The 21,155-nt window shown below is 32.5% G+C and overlaps 2 protein-coding genes across 3 annotated transcripts; one reads left to right on the forward strand and one right to left on the reverse strand.

The window, feature by feature from the left end:
• Window positions 1–5,555: 5,555 nt before the first annotated feature.
• On the forward strand, window positions 5,556–10,606 carry LOC119606814. 2 transcript variants are annotated; one of them, XM_037960422.1, is made up of 3 exons: window positions 5,556–5,900; window positions 5,967–6,695; window positions 10,411–10,606. In XM_037960422.1, the coding sequence occupies exons 2-3, from the start codon at window positions 6,568–6,570 to the stop codon at window positions 10,568–10,570; spliced, it is 288 nt and encodes a 95-aa protein (XP_037816350.1). In that variant the 5' UTR covers window positions 5,556–5,900; window positions 5,967–6,567; the 3' UTR covers window positions 10,571–10,606. The 2 variants fall into 2 exon arrangements, with proteins under 2 accessions (XP_037816350.1, XP_037816349.1); XM_037960421.1 differs by lacking the exon at window positions 10,411–10,606 and having other exon boundaries at window positions 5,967–7,030.
• A 533-nt stretch (window positions 10,607–11,139) lies between these two features.
• On the reverse strand, window positions 11,140–20,563 carry LOC119606813 (transport and Golgi organization protein 1). The gene is made up of 10 exons (XM_037960420.1): window positions 20,256–20,563; window positions 17,889–20,186; window positions 13,370–13,999; window positions 12,985–13,304; window positions 12,779–12,922; window positions 12,556–12,716; window positions 12,385–12,486; window positions 12,126–12,331; window positions 11,508–12,059; window positions 11,140–11,439 (listed from the first exon to the last, which is right to left on the reverse strand). Exons 1-10 carry the CDS (start codon window positions 20,383–20,385, stop codon window positions 11,324–11,326), a joined length of 4,659 nt encoding a protein of 1,552 aa, XP_037816348.1. The 5' UTR covers window positions 20,386–20,563; the 3' UTR covers window positions 11,140–11,323.
• Window positions 20,564–21,155: the final 592 nt, after the last annotated feature.

Below are 21,155 nucleotides of genomic sequence, written 5' to 3' on the forward strand. Positions count from 1 at the left end.
TTTGTTTGTTTAAGAATATTTACATGTTTTATATTTTTAATAAATGTTTGAAAAAGTATACATAAAAACTGCATTCTATATATAATGATAATCTTTTGGAAATCATTTAACGGGTAAGTTATAATGAAAATTGAAAAACTTACGTAATATTTACGAAAATTTCGTCACCTCGGCTCGGTAAATAAGGTTAGAGTATAAATTCTAACAAACAAATAAATTATTAGGTATTCGATTCTAACAGCAAGATATATGAGTCAAAGTATCCGATTTTAGGCTCAGTTGCGTACAATTTAAACTCAAATGTATCTTACCCTTTGACATCTCTATTAAGTGCGTTTTACAACTTATAGACATCAGTGTTAACGGTGTTGTATTATAAGAACTATAAGAACTATAGAAAAAGAAGCGAAAGCTTGGTACCTTTAACAATGTGGCTAAATCGAAATGAATCCAAAATTCACGTCGTAGATTAACAAGATAATATTGTTTTGTTGGAAAATTTTAATTTAGATCTGCATAATTTAAAAAAAAACAAAAATCCGTTAAAAAGTTGTAAATAATACATATTAAGCTTTATCTTCGAAATTAATTTAGCAACTGTTACATAAAGCTTTAATACTTAGCAATTAACTTTATGTTAAAAGTTTAATAAAAAAAGGCTTTTGTAAATCAATTTACACTGCAAGAGAGAATTTTTAAAAGAGAATAACCAAAAGCTTTCACCTTTTCATTACATTTTATATTTTTTGATTTCATGTTACGAAAAAGCTTTTATAATTTTACTACAGCGATCGCCCAACAGTTTAACAAAGAACCAATGCATCCAAAAATTGTAGTCAGGGTATATAGTCTGTAGTCTAGTCTTTACTCTAGTCTTTATTTTAGTCTTTAGTCTAGTCTTTAGTCTTTAGTATAGTTTTTAGTCTAGTCTTTAGTCTAGTCTTTAGCCTAGTCCTTAGTCTATAGTCTAGTCTATAGTCTAGTCTATAGTCTAGTCTATTGTCTAGTCTATTGTCTAGTCTATTGTCTAGTCTATTGTCTAGTCTATTGTCTAGTCTATTGTCTAGTCTATTGTCTAGTCTATTGTCTAGTCTATTGTCTAGTCTATTGTCTAGTCTATTGTCTAGTCTATTGTCTAGTCTATTGTCTAGTCTATTGTCTAGTCTATTGTCTAGTCTATTGTCTAGTCTATTGTCTAGTCTATTGTCTGTCTATGTCTAGTATGTCTAGTCTATTGTCAGTATGTCTAGTCTATTGTCTAGTCTATTGTCTAGTCTATTGTCTAGTCTATTGTCTAGTCTATTGTCTAGTCTATTGTCTAGTCTATTGTCTAGTCTATTGTCTAGTCTATTGTCTAGTCTATTGTCTAGTCTATTGTCTAGTCTATTGTCTAGTCTATTGTCTAGTCTATTGTCTAGTCTATTGTCTAGTTTATAGTCTAGTTTATAGTCTAGTCTATAGTCTAGTCTATAGTCTAGTCTATAGTCTAGTCTATAGTCTAGTCTATAGTCTAGTCTATAGTCTAGTCTATAGTCTAGTCTATAGTCTAGTCTATAGTCTAGTCTATAGTCTAGTCTATAGTCTAGTCTATAGTCTAGTCTATAGTCTAGTCTATAGTCTAGTCTATAGTCTAGTCTATAGACTAGACTATAGACTAGTCTATAGTCTAGTCTATAGTCTAGTCTATAGTCTAGTCTATAGTCTAGTCTATAGTCTAGTCTATAGTCTAGTCTATAGTCTAGTCTATAGTCTAGTCTATAGTCTAGTCTATAGTCTAGTCTATAGTCTAGTCTATAGTCTAGTCTATAGTCTAGTCTATAGTCTAGTCTATAGTCTAGTCTATAGTCTAGTCTATAGTCTAGTCTATAGTCTAGTCTATAGTCTAGTCTATAGTCTAGTCTATAGTCTAGTCTATAGTCTAGTCTATAGTCTAGTCTATAGTCTAGTCTATAGTCTAGTCTATAGTCTAGTCTATAGTCTAGTCTATAGTCTAGCCTATAGTCTAGTCTATAGTCTAGTCTATAGTCTAGTCTATAGTCTAGTCTATAGTCTAGTCTATAGTCTAGTCTATAGTCTAGTCTATAGTCTAGTCTATAGTCTAGTCTATAGTCTAGTCTATAGTCTAGTCTATAGTCTAGTCTATAGTCTAGTCTATAGTCTAGTCTATAGTCTAGTCTATAGTCTAGTCTATAGTCTAGTCTATAGTCTAGTCTATAGTCTAGTCTATAGTCTAGTCTATAGTCTAGTCTAGTCTAGTCTATAGTCTAGTCTATAGTCTAGTCTATAGTCTAGTCTATAGTCTAGTCTATAGTCTAGTCTATAGTCTAGTCTATAGTCTAGTCTATAGTCTAGCCTATAGTCTAGTCTATAGTCTAGTCTATAGTCTAGTCTATAGTCTAGTCTATAGTCTAGTCTATAGTCTAGCCTATAGTCTAGTCTATAGTTTAGTCTATAGTCTAGTCTATAGTCTAGTCTATAGTCTAGTCTATAGTCTAGTCTATAGTCTAGTCTATAGTCTAGTCTATAGTCTAGTCTATAGTCTAGTCTATAGTCTAGTCTATAGTCTAGTCTATAGTCTAGTCTATAGTCTAGTCTATAGTCTAGTCTATAGTCTAGTCTATAGTCTAGTCTATAGTCTAGTCTATAGTCTAGTCTATAGTCTAGTCTATAGTCTAGCCTATAGTCTAGTCTATAGTCTAGTCTATAGTCTAGTCTATAGTCTAGTCTAGAGTCTAGTCTATAGTCTAGTCTTTAGTCTAGTCTATAGTCTAGTCTATAGTCTAGTCTATAGTCTAGCCTATAGTCTAGTCTATAGTCTAGTCTATAGTCTAGTCTATAGTCTAGTCTATAGTCTAGTCTATAGTCTAGTCTAGTCTATAGTCTAGTCTATAGTCTAGTCTATAGTCTAGTCTATAGTCTAGTCTATAGTCTAGTCTATAGTCTAGTCTATAGTCTAGTCTATAGTCTAGTCTATAGTCTAGTCTATAGTCTAGTCTATAGTCTAGTCTATAGTCTAGTCTATAGTCTAGTCTATAGTCTAGTCTATAGTCTAGTCTATAGTCTAGTCTATAGTCTAGTCTATAGTAGTCTAGTCTATAGTCTAGTCTATAGTCTAGTCTATAGTCTAGTCTATAGTCTAGTCTATAGTCTAGTCTATAGTCTAGTCTATAGTCTAGTCTATAGTCTAGTCTATAGTCTAGTCTATAGTCTAGTCTATAGTCTAGTCTATAGTCTAGTCTATAGTCTAGTCTATAGTCTAGTCTATAGTCTAGTCTATAGTCTAGTCTATAGTCTAGTCTATAGTCTAGTCTATAGTCTAGTCTATAGTCTAGTCTATAGTCTAGTCTATAGTCTAGTCTATAGTCTAGTCTATAGTCTAGTCTATAGTCTAGTCTATAGTCTAGTCTATAGTCTAGTCTATAGTCTAGTCTATAGTCTAGTCTATAGTCTAGTCTATAGTCTAGTCTATAGTCTAGTCTATAGTCTAGTCTATAGTCTAGTCTATAGTCTAGTCTATAGTCTAGTATGTAGTCTAGTCTATAGTCTAGTCTATAGTCTAGTCTATAGTCTAGTCTATAGTCTAGTCTATAGTCTAGTCTATAGTCTAGTCTATAGTCTAGTCTATAGTCTAGTCTATAGTCTAGTCTATAGTCTAGTCTATAGTCTAGTCTATAGTCTAGTCTATAGTCTAGTCTATAGTCTAGTCTATAGTCTAGTCTATAGTCTAGTCTATAGTCTAGTCTATAGTCTAGTCTATAGTCTAGTCTATAGTCTAGTCTATAGTCTAGTCTAGTCTATAGTCTAGTCTATAGTCTAGTCTATAGTCTAGTCTATAGTCTAGTCTATAGTCTAGTCTAGTCTATAGTCTAGTCTAGTCTATAGTCTAGTCTAGTCTATAGTCTAGTCTATAGTCTAGTATATCTATAGTCTAGTCTATAGTCTAGTCTAGTCTATAGTCTAGTCTAGTCTAGTCTAGTCTATAGTCTAGTCTAGTCTAGTCTATAGTCTAGTCTATAGTCTAGTCTATAGTCTAGTCTATAGTCTAGTCTATAGTCTAGTCTATAGTCTAGTCTATAGTCTAGTCTAGTCTATAGTCTAGTCTAGTCTAGTCTCTATAGTCTAGTCTAGTCTATAGTCTAGTCTAGTCTATAGTCTAGTCTAGTCTAGTCTATAGTCTAGTCTATAGTCTAGTCTATAGTCTAGTCTACTCTATAGTCTAGTCTATAGTCTAGTCTAGTCTATAGTCTAGTCTATAGTCTAGTCTATAGTCTAGTCTATAGTCTAGTCTATAGTCTAGTCTAGTCTATAGTCTAGTCTATAGTCTAGTATAGTCTATAGTCTAGTCTATAGTCTCGTCTATAGTCTAGTCTATAGTCTAGTCTATAGTCTAGTCTATAGTCTAGTCTATAGTCTAGTCTATAGTCTAGTCTATAGTCTAGTCTATAGTCTAGTCTATAGTCTAGTCTATAGTCTAGTCTAGTCTATAGTCTAGTCTATAGTCTAGTCTATAGTCTAGTCTATAGTCTAGTCTATAGTCTAGTCTAGTCTATAGTCTAGTCTAGTCTATAGTCTAGTCTAGTCTATAGTCTAGTCTATAGTCTAGTCTAGTCTATAGTCTAGTCTAGTCTAGTCTAGTCTAGTCTAGTCTAGTCTAGTCTAGTCTAGTCTAGTCTAGTCTAGTCTAGTCTAGTCTAGTCTATAGTCTAGTCTAGTCTAGTCTATAGTCTAGTCTATAGTCTAGTCTATAGTCTAGTCTATAGTCTAGTCTATAGTCTAGTCTAGTCTATAGTCTAGTCTAGTCTAAGTCTATAGACTAGACTATAGTCTAGTCTATAGTCTAGTCTATAGTCTAGTCTATAGTCTAGTCTATAGTCTAGTCTATAGTCTAGTCTATAGTCTAGTCTATAGTCTAGTCTATAGTCTGTCTATAGTCTAGTCTATAGTCTAGTCTATAGTCTAGTCTAGTCTAGTCTATAGTCTAGTCTAGTCTATAGTCTAGTCTATAGTCTAGTCTATAGTCTAGTCTTAGTCTAGTCTATAGTCTAGTCTATAGTCTAGTCTATAGTCTAGTCTATAGTCTAGTCTATAGTCTAGTCTATAGTCTAGTCTATAGTCTAGTCTATAGTCTAGTCTATAGTCTAGTCTATAGTCTAGTCTATAGTCTAGTCTATAGTCTAGTCTATAGTCTAGTTATAGTCTAGTCTATAGTCTAGTCTATAGTTCAGTCTATAGTCTAGTCTATAGTCTAGTCTATAGTCTAGTCTATAGTCTAGTCTATAGTCTAGTCTATAGTCTAGTCTATAGTCTAGTCTATAGTCTAGTCTAAGTCTAGTCTAGTCTAGTCTATAGTCTGTTAGTCTATAGTCTAGTCTTCATGTCTAGTCTTAGTCTAGTGTATAGGTAGTCTATAATCTAGTCTATAGTCTAGTCTATAGTCTAGTCCATAATCTAGTATATAGTCTAGTGATTTCATCATCGTATAAAGTACTCTTTGTAGTTTACTACTTCAAAATTTTAATTTTCCATCCCTGGCACACATACATATATTCATATTTCAAAATTAATATAGTTTAATAGCGGATCGCCAAGTATGCGTAAAGAGCATATTTGCCTAGAAGAGTCAGATTTATGAGTAATTACAAAGTGATGAAAAGGGTGGATTTACCCGCACCATCAAACCATACACTGAAAATTAACTAAAATAATAATTTTATAATTGCTTTTTGAAATTGAAATAAAAAGAAATTGGACTTTTTTGTTTTTTCTTTAGTTTATTTCGATATTTTTTAAATTATTTATGTAAAATAAATAAAAATGGATATAAAAACATTATTATTAAAATCCTTATCATCGAAAAAACCAATTAGAGCCAGTCGCCGTATTTACATAGGAAAATTGTGGTAAGTGAAATGTAAATAGAAACCAAAATTGCTAATTCTTTGCAAACCTCTTAACTTTAAATTTAGTTTTATTATAAAATATGTGATAAAAGGAAAAATGTTGTCTATCAAAAGTATAAAAACACCCAATTGCAAAATCAAAACTTGGGCCGAACGTATAAAACATTATCGTACTAATTATAAAAGATACCGCAAAAAGAAAAACAAAATGGAAGGAAATTTAGCAACATCGAAAGATATAAATTACGAAGATAAAGCAACATCTACTATAGAAATTCCAAGAGATACAAAGCAATACAAACCGAAATTTCGCTAAAGCCTTTAATAACAAAAACAAAATCAACACAAAGTGAAATGTTAGCGATTACTACTACATCAGCTCAACAAACTATAGCCTCGGCTATATATAATAGAAAAGCTAGAAACCAGCAACTTATATCTAACTTAGGAACCTGTTCAAAAACTTGTCAAACGGATTCAGTTGTTTGTGAATGCCGAGGAATCCAATGCAAAAGATTAAACCAGGTGAAATCCACCAACACTGATGACAATACTAGAAACTCTAATACTCAAACGGATTTGTTTATTGATATGATAAATTCGGAAAAAATCATGTGAACCTTTATGTTGGAGATCGTCGGCCAAAGATTTTGATGTTGTTATTTATATGTTAAATGAAATTGGTGAAATAGTGATCAATCAAAATCAATTATTAAGTGGTAATGCGGAAATGATAAAAGGAATAGTGGAAAGAAACTCGCTGGCAGATTCTGAAACGTTAAAGGACGATAGTAGGTAAGTGGGTCTAAGAATTTAAGCATAAATACGATATGAATTTAATTTAATGTTTACAATGACTGAATTTATTTAAAATTTAATCACTTTTGAGAAAATCGTTCACATTTTTTAATTTTAGAAAAATCGTTTTTTAATTAATAATAAAAATTTTAATAAAAATCCAAAAATACATATTTTCAATAAAAATTCATATTTTTAATGAAAATTCATATTTTTAATGAAAGTTTGTATTTTTAATCAAAACTACAATTTTCCATGATAATTCAGATTTTAAAAAGTTAAATTTTTTTGAAAAATCTACTTTTTAATGAAAACTATATAAAATTTTTTTAAAAATCGAAATTCATATATTTAAAACAAATTAAAATTTTTTAACGAAAATTCACATTTTTAATAAAATTTCAGATTATTAATAATAATTCAAAATTTTAAATAAAATTCATATTTTTAATGAAATTTCAGATTTTTAATGAAAATTCAGATTTTAAATAAAGAGAAAATTAATAACGAAAATCATATTTTTAATGAATTTATAATTTTTGGAAAGACTAGTTTCGAAAAACAGTGAAAATTCATATATTCAAGGAAAATTAATATTTTTCATGAACATAAAAATTTTTATTGAAAATTAAAATTTTATATAAAAGTAAATTTTTAATGGAAAATGAATTTTTAGAGTCTTGTCTAAAGAATTGTCTATATTTCAGGCTATAGTCTAGTCTATAGTCTAGTCTATAGTCTAGTCTATAGTCTATAGTCTAGTCTACAGTCTAGTCTATAGTCTAGACTATAGTCTAGTCTATAGTCTAGTCTATAGTCTAGTCTACAGTTTAGTCTATAGTCTAGTCTATAGTCTAGTCTATAGTCTAGTCTATAGTCTAGTCTATAGTCTAGTCTATAGTCTAGTCTATAGTCTAGTCTATAGTTAGTCTATAGTCTAGTCTATAGTCTAGTCTATAGTCTAGTCTATAGTCTAGTCTATAGTCTAGTCTATAGTCTAGTCTATAGTCTAGTCTATAGTCTAGTCTATAGTCTAGTCTATAGTCTAGTCTATAGTCTAGTCTATAGTCTAGTCTATAGTCTAGTCTATAGTCTAGTCATAGGTCTAGTCTATAGTCTAGTCTATAGTCTATTCTATAGTCTAGTCTATAGTCTAGTCTATAGTCTAGTCTAGTCTAGTCTATAGTCTAGTCTATAGTCTAGTCTATAGTCTAGTCTATAGTCTAGTCTATAGTCTAGTCTATAGTCTATTCTATAGTCTAGTCTATAGTCTAGTCTATAGTCTAGTCTATAGTCTAGTCTATAGTCTAGTCTATAGTCTAGTCTATAGTCTAGTCTAGTCTATAGTCTAGTCTATAGTCTAGTCTAGTCTCATAGTCTAGTCTATAGTCTAGTCTATAGTCTAGTCTATAGTCTAGTAGTCTAGTCTATAGTCTAGTCTATAGTCTAGTCTATAGTCTAGTCTATAGTCTAGTCTATAGTCTAGTCTATAGTCTAGTCTATAGTCTAGTCTATAGTCTAGTCTATAGTCTAGTCTATAGTCTAGTCTATAGTCTAGTCTATAGTCTAGTCTATAGTCTAGTCTATAGTCTAGTCTATAGTCTAGTCTATAGTCTAGTCTATAGTCTAGTCTATAGTCTAGTCTATAGTCTAGTCTATAGTCTAGTCTATAGTCTAGTCTATAGTCTAGTCTATAGTCTAGTCTATAGTCTAGTCTAGTCTATAGTCTAGTCTATAGTCTAGTCTATAGTCTAGTCTATAGTCTAGTCTACAGTCTAGTCTATAGTCTAGTCTATAGTCTAGTCTATAGTCTAGTCTATAGTCTAGTCTATAGTCTAGTCTATAGTCTAGTCTATAGTCTAGTCTATAGTCTAGTCTATAGTCTAGTCCATAGTCTAGTCTATAGTCTAGTCTATAGTCTAGTCTATAGTCTAGTCTATAGTCTAGTCTACAGTCTAGTCTATAGTCTAGTCTACAGTCTAGTCTATAGTCTAGTCTATAGTCTAGTCTATAGTCTAGTCTATAGTCTAGTCTATAGTCTAGTCTATAGTCTAGTCTATAGTCTAGTCTACAGTCTAGTCTATAGTCTAGTCTATAGTCTAGTCTATAGTCTAGTCTATAGTCTAGTCTATAGTCTAGTCTATAGTCTAGTCTATAGTCTAGTCTGTAGTATATAGTCTAGTCTATAGTCTAGTCTATAGTCTAGTCTATAGTCTAGTCTGTAGTATATAGTCTAGTCTATAGTCTAGTCTATAGTCTAGTCTATAGTCTAGTCTATAGTCTAGTCTATAGTCTAGTCTATAGTCTAGTCTATAGTCTAGTCTATAGTCTAGTCTATAGTCTAGTCTATAGTCTAGTCTATAGTCTAGTCTATAGTCTAGTCTATAGTCTAGTCTATAGTCTAGTCTATAGTCTAGTCTATAGTCTAGTCTATAGTCTAGTCTATAGTCTAGTCTATAGTCTAGTCTATAGTCTAGCCTATAGTCTAGTCTATAGTCTAGTCTATAGTCTAGTCTATAGTCTAGTCTATAGTCTAGTCTATAGTCTAGTCTATAGTCTAGTCTATAGTCTAGTCTATAGTCTAGTCTATAGTCTAGTCTATAGTCTAGTCTATAGTCTAGTCTATAGTCTAGTCTATAGTCTTGTCTATAGTCTAGTCTATAGTCTAGTCTATAGTCTAGTCTATAGTCTAGTCTATAGTCTAGTCTATAGTCTAGTCTATAGTTCGTCTATAGTCTAGTCTATAGTCTAGTCTATAGTCTAGTCTATAGTCTAGTCTATAGTCTAGTCTGTAGTCTAGTCTATAGTCTAGTCTATAGCCTAGTTTAGTCTATAGTCTAGTCTAACCTAGTTTAGTCTATAGTCTAGTCTATAGTCTAGTCTATAGTCTAGTCTATAGTCTAGTCTATAGTCTAGTCTATAGTCTAGTCTATAGTCTAGTCTATAGTCTAGTCTATAGTCTAGTCTATAGTCTAGTCTATAGTTCTAGTCTATAGTCTAGTCTATAGTCTAGTCTATAGTATTAGTCTATAGTCTAGTCTATAGTCTAGTCTATAGTCTAGTCTATAGTCTAGTCTATAGTCTAGTCTATAGTCTAGTCTATAGTCTAGTCTAGTAGTCTCTAGTCTAGTCTATAGTCTAGTCTATAGTCTAGTCTATAGTCTAGTCTATAGTCTAGTCTATAGTCTAGTCTATAGTCTATAGTCTAGTCTAGTCTAGTCTATAGTCTAGTCTATAGTCTAGTCTATAGTTAGTCTATAGTCTAGTCTATAGTCTAGTCTATAGTCTAGTCTATAGTCTAGTCTATAGTCTAGTCTATAGTTCTAGTCTATAGTCTAGTCTATAGTCTAGTCTATAGTCTAGTCTATAGTCTAGTCTATAGTCTAGTCTATAATCTAGTCTATAGTCTAGTCTATAGAGTAGTCTGTAATACATAGTCTAGTCTATGGTCTAGTCTTTAAAACCTAAAAGATTACAATTTTTGTTATAAGTTCTGGTCCGGTTATCCACAAGCCTCCCTTTTTCAACCTATATTATTACACATAGGAAGTTGAAACTATTGCGGTATCATCAATATATATCCAAAATTTTGACCAAGCTAAAACTGTGGAATATCGAAAATATATTTATTCTCTGGACCATCAACTTTTATTATATTTTTTTAATGAGTAATCACCAGATCATAACTTAAATTATCATTTCATAATTTTAGATCAATATCAACTCAAACTGAGGAGCCAGTTAAATGTGTTAAAAGCGACAATGCGAGTCAAACTGCAACAAATTTGATAAAGTCAAGAAAATTGTTATGTCTTAAGGGAAAAATCAGCAGTAGTCAACATAAAAAAACAACTGATATGAAAAAATCCTAAGATTATGTTAGATCTTATCAGCATTTCTATGACACGACGAAAAAACGAAATATTTTGTCATATTTATTTATAAGAAAATAATATGAATAAAAACAAAATAAAACATAAATACTTGACTTACCATTAAAGTAATTTGTAATTGATAAGAGAAGAAGATGCTGCTTTACTAATATTGATTGTAGTCATATACTTATGTTTGTATAAATAAATAAATCTGAACTGATCTTGATTGTAGACTTTTGTATGAATTAAATGTTGTTGTGTCATTGATTGTAGTTAATAAAAATTGATTGTAGTTCATAAAATTAGTTTTAATGATGAATATAATCAAAGTATATGTTTGGAGCTGGGATATTTAGTTTTGTTAATATTGTTAAGTGACTAGGAATTGTGGTATGGCTTAATTTCAAATGTTAAAGGGCGTGGTAAGGAATGAGATTTGTAATAACTTTAGTTTTTGGTTTTTTTTTGATTTTTTAGTTGTTTTTTTTATATTTTGTTTGTTTTTGCTTAATTTTGTTTTGTTTTTTTCTCTTGTTTTCAACTAAATATAATTTTTTTGTATGTAATTTTTTTTATAGTAGTTGATTAGGTAAATTTAAAAAAAAAATAACTACACAATTAACAATGAACGGCAGACACGGCATACGCTAGACTCACACACTCTCAGACTTTGTCATTGGCTTAATGCGTTTAAAATGGAATTGTTTTAAAGGTAGTTTTGTTGTGATTTAATTGCTCAACAACAATAAATCATACTAAGTTTTTACCGCCACCGCCACCACCACTACTAGAGGTGCCTTTTTTGGTTTTATTATCATGATGTGAAGAAGTATTAAAAGATTTTTCGGAACCAGAACTTAAGGGTCCTATAAAACAGTTACACATAAAAAAGAATTTAGTTAAAATTTCAATTATTTCTCTTGTTTTTAATTACCTTTATGGGATGAGTTGAATTTTTTTGTATTACCATAAGGACTTTTACTACTACTATTATCGATTCTCTCACTGCTATGGCCACCTCGTCTTCTAGACTCTCGGGGACTAGGAGGTGGACTGAAGTCTGTCTCTGTATCGTAGGTAGACATTAAATCACGCTCAGTACCATAGTTGTAGCGACTATCAGTGGGAGAGAGTGAACGATATGTACGTGGTGGAGGTGAGTATGTGTGACGGTGCCATGTATTATTACCACCCTCGTAATCCAAATAATCTTCATAGTCTAGGTGCTGAGGTGAGAAACGACCCGAACGTTGTGGCGGTGGAGACATAATGCGTCCCAATGGTGCTGGACGCATTTCACCGGGTGGCACAAATGGAGGTGGTGGTGGCATACCCATAAAGGGTGGTGGTGGTCCCATAAAAGGTGGTGGTAGAAATGGTGGTGGTGGCATTCTACCCAACATGGGTGAACCTGGTGATTCCATATGTATGGGTGAGGGTGCTTGTGTTAACTCATCACCTAAAACTACAGGACCAGCTGGGGCTTCTGAAAAAAAAGTAAAAATATCAACATGTTTAATAATTGAATGAAATTCTCATACAATTTTCTTACTATTGGCTTCATTGACATTACCACCAGCCAAGGCAGTTAATTGACGCCTTAAGGCCGTGGCTTCTGCTCTGGCTTCCTCATAACGTCGGTCAGATTGTCGCGCCGCTAACCAGGTCTCATGAGCTCTATTCTCCAAGGTGCCTGTTTGGGCTTTATGAGCTGCTACTTGTGCCTCTATCTCAGCACGTAATGAATCATTTTGAGATCTAAAATTATAAAATTGTCATCAAACATTTCCACAAATATATAAGTTACATACTTTAATGATTGTATTTCCTCTTGCATGGCAGTTACACGATCCACAGTGGTGGTAGTTTCACCTTGTTGTTTCAACCACATGGCTTCCTTTAAGCTTAACTCTCTGAAAGGTAAAAAATAAAAAAAAATACCATAAAAAACCTTTATTTTCCATTTTTCTTAAAAACTCTACTTTTGCAATTGGTTTTCTTTATCCTTGAAGTAATTTGATAATACTTCTAGTCGTGTTTGTGCCTCCAATTTATCCTTTTCTGATTGATTGAAATCTTGTTTTAGTTTTTCCACTTCAGCGGTTATTACTTGTAACTGATTTTCTGCTAATTTTCTTTGATCCTTTTTAAATAAAAATTATTAAATTATATACAATTAAATTAAAATTTTGTATAAATAAATACCAATTCAATTTCTAAACGCTCCTTTAGCGATTTATATTTCTTTTGTGTTTCTATAAGTTGAGCTTTGACATTGGCCACATCTATAACTTCGCTAATGTTAACATTGGGATCTTTTCTTACGTTTTTCAAACACTCTTCCAAAGCCTATTGTTTAACAAAATGTTATTTAACTTTATTTAACTTTACTAGAATTAATAAATATTTACCTCAATTTTAGCCACACTTGTTTGCCATTTAGTATGTTCATTTTCCAATTTATTGCTCAAGTCTACAATTTCATTTTGTAATCTCTTGATTTCCATATTTTTACCTTCCAAAGCAGCTGTTATATCCTTATCGAAATCAGTTTTCAACTCTTCCAATCTAGTCATTAGATTGCCCTTTTCATGCTCCAGCTCATCGTTGTCACGTTGTACATTAGCCAATTCCGTTTCATATCTAGCATTTTGTTCTGCTATTAACAATTGCAATTCACTATTTTCACGACTCTTTTCAGCCAAACTGGCATTGATTTCCAAAATAGTGTCTTAAAGTTTAAAATTAAAATTAAGTTAATTTTCATTATTATAAGCTTGATCCTTTTTAACTTACTTTGTTGCTCGTTTAGTTGTTTTTGTAACTCCTCTACACTACTTATAATACTTTCATCTCCTGTTTGATTGCTTAACAATTCGGATACAATTTTGTTTAGTTCAATACCCGCATCTGCAGCATTTTCTAGTTCTTTTTGCAAAACTGTAATTTGCTCCTGCAATCGTGCCTTTTCCATTAATTCCTCCTCTAGTTCCTTTTTCAAAGAAACCACCATATCGTTGGAACCAAATGAATTGTCTTCTATACTAGCTAGTTTTTGTCGTGTAGACATTAAATTATGTTTCAAAATAGCATTTTCTTTATGGGACGCTAGCAGGCTACTTTCCAATTGATTGAGTTTTGAAAGCAAAGCTCCCTCACGACTGCTATTGCAGAAACAATAGTAGCCAAAAATAAAAAACAGCGAAGCTGCTGCCACTATAACTAAAAAGGCTAATAATTCGCTGATTTCAAGAATTTTCGCAGCTAGAGCTTTCAGGAAAGTATCGAAAGTTAAATCACTGCTAAAGATTGATTTCGCCGAAGAATGGTGGTGGTGTTCGGATTCTGGGTGATAATGATTATGCTCCGGCGTTTGAGGACAATCGCCATTGGGTCCAATTTCCTTACAATATTGTAAACTTTCCGCTATAAGTACACAATTGGAACTTTAGTAAAAAATTGAAATTGTTGACTATAGACTAGAACATAGGCTAGACTATCGACTAGACTATATATTAGATTATAGGCTAGACTATAAACTAGACCATAGACTAGACTAGACTATAGACTATACTATAGACTACTCTATAGACTAGACTATAGACTAGACTATAGACTAGACTATAGACTAGACTATAGACTAGACTATAGACTAGACTATAGACTAGACTATAGACTAGACTATAGACTAGACTATAGACTAGACTATAGACTAGACTATAGACTAGACTATAGACTAGACTATAGACTAGACTATAGACTAGACTATAGACTAGACTATAGACTAGACTATAGACTAGACTATAGACTAGACTATAGACTAGACTATAGACTAGACTATAGACTAGACTATAGACTAGACTATAGACTAGACTATAGACTAGACTATAGACTAGACTATAGACTAGACTATAGACTAGACTATAGACTAGACTATAGACTAGACTATAGACTAGACTATAGACTAGACTATAGACTAGACTATAGACTAGACTATAGACTAGACTATAGACTAGACTATAGACTAGACTATAGACTAGACTATAGACTAGACTATAGACTAGACTATAGACTAGACTATAGACTAGACTATAGACTAGACTATAGACTAGACTATAGACTAGACTATAGACTAGACTATAGACTAGACTATAGACTAGACTATAGACTAGACTATAGACTTGATTATAGACTAGACTATAGACTAGATTATAGACTAGACTATAGACTAGACTATAGACTACAGTGATAGACTAGACTATACTATAGACTAGACTATAGACTAGACTATAGACTAGACTATAGACTAGACTATAGACTAGACTATAGACTAGACTATAGACTAGACTATAGACTAGACTATAGACAAGACTATAGACAAGACTATAGACTAGACTATAGACTAGACTATAGATTAGACCATAGACTAGACTATAGACTAGACTATAGACTAGACTATAGACTAGACTATAGACTAGACTATAGACTAGACTATAGACTAGACTATAGACTAGACCATAGACTAGACTATAGACTAGACTATAGACTGGACTATAGACTGGACTATAGACTAGACTATAGACTAGACTATAGACTAGACTATAGACTAGACTATAGACTAGACTATAGACAAGACTATAGACTAGACTATAGACTAGACTATAGACTAGACTATAGACTAGACTATAGACTAGACTATAGACTAGACTATAGACTAGACTATAGACTATACTATAGACTATACTATAGACTATACTATAGACTAGACTATAGACTAGACTATAGACTAGGCTATAGACTAGACTATAGACTAGGCTATAGACTAGGCTATAGACTAGACTATAGACTAGGCTATAGACTAGACTATAGACTAGACTATAGACTAGGCTATAGACTAGACTATAGACTAGACTATAGACTAGACTATAGACTAGACTATAGACTAGACTATAGACTAGACTATAGACTAGACTATAGACTAGACTATAGACTAGACTATAGACTAGACTAGACTATAGACTAGACTATGGACTAGACTAGACTATAGACTAAACTCTAGACCAGACTATAGACTAAGCTATAGACTAAGCTATAGACCAAGCTATAGACTATACTATAGACTTAACTATAGACTAGACTATAGACTAGACTATAGACTAGACTATAGACTAGACTATAGACTAGACTATAGACTAGACTATAGACTATAGACTAGACTATAGACTAGACTATAGACTAGACTATAGACTAGACTATAGACTAGACTATAGACTAGACTATAGACTAGACTATAGACTAGACTATAGACTAGACTATAGACTAGACTATAGACTAGACTATAGACTAGACTATAGACTAGACTATAGACTAGACTATAGACTAGACTATAGACTAGACTATAGACTATACTATAGACTATACTATAGACTAGACTATAGACTAGACTATAGACTAGGCTATAGACTAGACTATAGACTAGGCTATAGACTAGGCTATAGACTAGACTATAGACTAGGCTATAGACTAGACTATAGACTAGACTATAGACTAGGCTATAGACTAGACTATAGACTAGACTATAGACTAGACTATAGACTAGACTATAGACTAGACTATAGACTAGACTATAGACTAGACTATAGACTAGACTATAGACTAGACTATAGACTAGACTATGGACTAGACTAGACTATAGACTAAACTCTAGACCAGACTATAGACTAAGCTATAGACTAAGCTATAGACCAGCTATAGACTATACTATAGACTAACTATAGACTAGACTATAGACTAGACTATAGACTAGACTATAGACTAGACAGACTAGACTAGACTATAGACTAGACTATAGACTAGACTATAGACTAGACTATAGACTAGACTATAGACTAGACTATAGACTAGACTATAGACTAGACTATAGACTAGACTATAGACTAGACTATAGACTAGACTATAGACTAGACTATAGACTAGACTATAGACTAGACTATAGACTAGACTATAGACTAGACTATAGACTAGACTATAGACTAGACTATAGACTAGACTATAGACTAGACTATAGACTAGACTATAGACTAGACTATAGACTAGACTATAGACTAGACTATAGACTAGACTATAGACTAGACTATAGACTAGACTATAGACTAGACTATAGACTAGACTATAGACTAGACTATAGACTAGACTATAGACTAGACTATAGACTAGACTATAGACTAGACTATAGACTAGACTATAGACTAGACTATAGACTAGACTATAGACTAGACTATAGACTTGATTATAGACTAGACTATAGACTAGATTATAGACTAGACTATAGACTAGACTATAGACTACAGTGATAGACTAGACTATACTATAGACTAGACTATAGACTAGACTATAGACTAGACTATAGACTAGACTATAGACTAGACTATAGACTAGACTATAGACAAGACTATAGACAAGACTATAGACTAGACTATAGACTAGACTATAGATTAGACCATAGACTAGACTATAGACTAGACTATAGACTAGACTATAGACTAGACTATAGACTAGACTATAGACTAGACTATAGACTAGACTATAGACTAGACTATAGACTAGACCATAGACTAGACTATAGACTAGACTATAGACTGGACTATAGACTGGACTATAGACTAGACTATAGACTAGACTATAGACTAGACTATAGACTAGACTATAGACTAGACTATAGACAAGACTATAGACTAGACTATAGACTAGACTATAGACTAGACTATAGACTAGACTATAGACTAGACTATAGACTAGACTATAGACTAGACTAGACTATAGACTATACTATAGACTATACTATAGACTAGACTATAGACTAGACTATAGACTAGGCTATAGACTAGACTATAGACTAGGCTATAGACTAGGCTATAGACTAGACTATAGACTAGGCTATAGACTAGACTATAGACTAGACTATAGACTAGGCTATAGACTAGACTATAGACTAGACTATAGACTAGACTATAGACTAGACTATAGACTAGACTATAGACTAGACTATAGACTAGACTATAGACTAGACTAGACTATAGACTAAACTCTAGACCAGACTATAGACTAAGCTATAGACTAAGCTATAGACCAAGCTATAGACTATACTATAGACTTAACTATAGACTAGACTATAGACTAGACTATAGACTAGACTATAGACTAGACTATAGACTAGACTATAGACTAGACTATAGACTAAACTATAGGCTATACTATAGACCAGACTAGGATATCATTTCATTCACTCTAGCAGAATGTTAAAAATTAATCTTACCTTCACTTAATCCTTCATAACTAGGTTTATGTCCATTGCCAGTCGAATATAATATTCTATCTAATTCATTTTCATCTTCATGATGTTTGTTTTTCTTATTGAGTGACAGCACATTATTAACCGTACCCATGATAGTAGCAAATAATCCCTTATTTTCTTTATTTTCCTCAAAAGTTGGTGGTGTTGATGATGGTAACGCTTTTGGTTGTTCTTCTTTTTTATCTTCGCTTTTCATCGAAGCTGTAGCAGTTTCCGGAGCTACGGTAGAGGGTATATTATTGTAACTTGCAATTGTAATTTCCTCAAACGAACCGATATTTTGGTTTGAACTTTCAGTGGAAGCGTACTCATATTGTTGGGCATAATAGTCATTTGGTGGAATTTCAGTTGTTATATGCTGATTAGTGTGATGGTAATGATCGTTATGATGATGATCGTAATTATTTGGAGGTATTTCTGTTGCTTCCTGTTTATAGTAGTCATAATGATCGTGATCATGATTATGGCCATATTGATCGGTATTATCACCGTAATGATTATGATCATGATGATCATAATGAGGTGCAGGTGTTGGTGTATTTGAAGAGGCATCATAATATGGACTGTAGGTTGTTGGATTAATATTTTCTATTACATTTTCCTCGTGCCTCTTTTCTTCTTGGTTAATAGGTGTTGGAGTTGTAGTTAATATTTCTTCAACATAATATTGTGGAGTAGTAACTTCAACTTCATGAGATTCTGTACTTGAAGCAGATTCTGTATTTGTGGGTTGTGTCAATAGATTGTCATTATGGTGTGTAGGCAAACTATTCGTGTTGTCTGCTTCAGGCTTTTTATCTGTTTTCAATTGTTGTGCAGAATTTTCATTTAGAATCTCCTGTTGCTGATTGGTGTTCTCGGTTGTACTTTTTTCTTCCTCCTGCATTGATAAAGGCTCTTTCGGTGTTACAACATCCAATACTTTGTTTGTCTCTGAAAGATCCTGTTCATTGTTAATCTTAAGATTTTCTTCGGTATTTGTTAGCTCATCTATTTTAGCGAAATTTTCATTAGTATTATTGTTAATATCACTGGCTGGACTGTGAACATTAGATGAATCGTTTTCTTTGATTTCCTTTGTAATCCGGGGTAAATTTTCAGTGTTAACAGTATCTTTAGCATCAGCTGCATCATTTTGTGGCTGTTCTTGGCTTTGTGTACCATCAATTGAACCATTATTCACTTGTTCTGGAGTCAGTTGATTCTCATTAGCTGCAGTAGGGTTTTCTTGCAAAACCTGCTGCGTTTGTGCATTTTCGTCAACGACTTTACTCCCCATATCTTCTTTTTCAAAATTTTTAAAAATTTCTTCTTTTTCAAGTGTTATACTATCATTCAAAACTTCAGTACTTGGCAAAATTTCGAGAGATCTTTCTTCTTTCAAGTGATCTGTGTCTGATTCTGGATCCAAGATTGTATTTGGTTTTTCTTGTGATTCATTTAAAATTTCAAGATTTTCCTCTAAAACTTCAGACTTTATATCATTTCTGACTGAATTATTGTCATTTTCACCTTGTGAAGATTGTAGTTTATTTTCTTCTCTCTTATTTAAATCTTCTTGTGAGGCTTCATTATTAGTATTATTTACTTCTGCTAGTTTCATATCCTTATTGCTATCAGTTGCTAAAGTTGCTTTTAGCTGTTCTTGTGCTTTTTGCATTTGCTGCTTATAAAGCAATTCCTCTTCCTCATCTTCCTCATCATAATCACCAATTTCATCTTCATATATTTCCTCTTCCACTTCATATTTATTTAGAGGTTTAACATCTTCATCCACCTCTTCCACGACACCATCTGATTCATTGGCAAAAATCGGTATTTGTGTGCCATCTACAACTTCTGATAAAACAGGTGTGGCAACAGCAGGTGCTTCAGCAGGAGCATTATTTTCACTGGAATTATTTTCTAAAGGTTTCTCAGTCGATTCTAAAGGTACTACATTAAGAGGTTTAGTGGTGGTTGTTTCTACAATATTTTCCTGTTCCACTGGTTTTTCGGAGGTGCTTAAAATAGGAACTGCATTGACTGGTTTAACATCAACTATATACTTGAGGTTTTTCTCTCCAATTAGAACTTTTGTTTCACGTATAAATTGTTTTGGAGCATAACCCTCTCGACCATTAACTTCAATGCCCCAGAGTGAAGGATCCTTGCCAGCACTCTTTGATTTGATGCGTATAGGAGCATTAATCTTAAACGATACCATACCCTCTGCCCCCGCTCGATAATTAATTTTTCCCGTACCCAAAGAAATGATTCCTAAAAAAGAAATATTAGCTATGAGATAATGTTCTATTTTCTTATTGGATTTACATGGTACACTTTTACCTTTACAATTTTCATCTGCACATAATCTTTTGTCCGATAACGCCAGAGTCGTGTCCAAAAGTTGTGCAGTAAAAACTAAGATTAAAATTAATCGTATTAATAAATTCGTTGCCTCTTGTAGTTTCCACATTGTGCATTGCGTTTTTCGTTTGCTATTCGTCAATAAATTTCACTTTTTTCCCAATTATTTTCCTTTTTTATTTAGAAATCTCTATATTTGTCTCGTAAAAAAATGGAAAAATAGTTTTCGTTGGCCACATCACACATACAGAAACCTGCGTCGGTTTGTCTTAAAGTCGGCCAAGCCTAGCCGCCGAATAAATTTCAAAGCCTAGACGCCGACATTTTTTCATCTTAAGACGGCTTGAAATCTTGTATAATTTGCTAAACGCTTTCACTATTCTTTTTAATCCTTACCGACTCCAAACAGCTCCAATTTTTTATTGTTACGGTCTGACGAATTTACCCTGTCGTCAGGTTATAAACTAGGGTTCTATAGTTGAAACGAAAAGTCGACTTTTCGACTTTTTGCATTTAGTTAAAAGTCGACTTTTCGACCTTTCGACTTTTTCCATTTTATGAAAAGTCGATTTTTCGACTTTTCGACCTTTTTCATTTATTTAAAAGTCGACTTTTAGACTTTTAGTATTTTATAAATGGTCGACTTTTCGACTTTTTCCGACTTTTCGACCTTTTCCGACTTTTTTCGACTTTTCAACTTTTTCCGACTTTTCGACTTTTCGACTTTTTTCGACTTTTCGACTTTTTTCGACTTTTTTCGACTTTTTCCGACATTTTTCGACTTTTTCCGACTTTTCGACTTTTCGATTTTTTACGACTTTTTGACTATTTTCGACTTATTTCGACTTTTTTTCGACTTTTTTCGACTATTTTTTACTT

Source organism: Lucilia sericata, unplaced genomic scaffold, assembly GCF_015586225.1.
Source record: "Lucilia sericata isolate MDLA Ls3-8-SP2 unplaced genomic scaffold, ASM1558622v1 Contig000625F_arrow, whole genome shotgun sequence".
In the NCBI taxonomy this organism is placed as follows: domain Eukaryota; kingdom Metazoa; phylum Arthropoda; class Insecta; order Diptera; family Calliphoridae; genus Lucilia; species Lucilia sericata.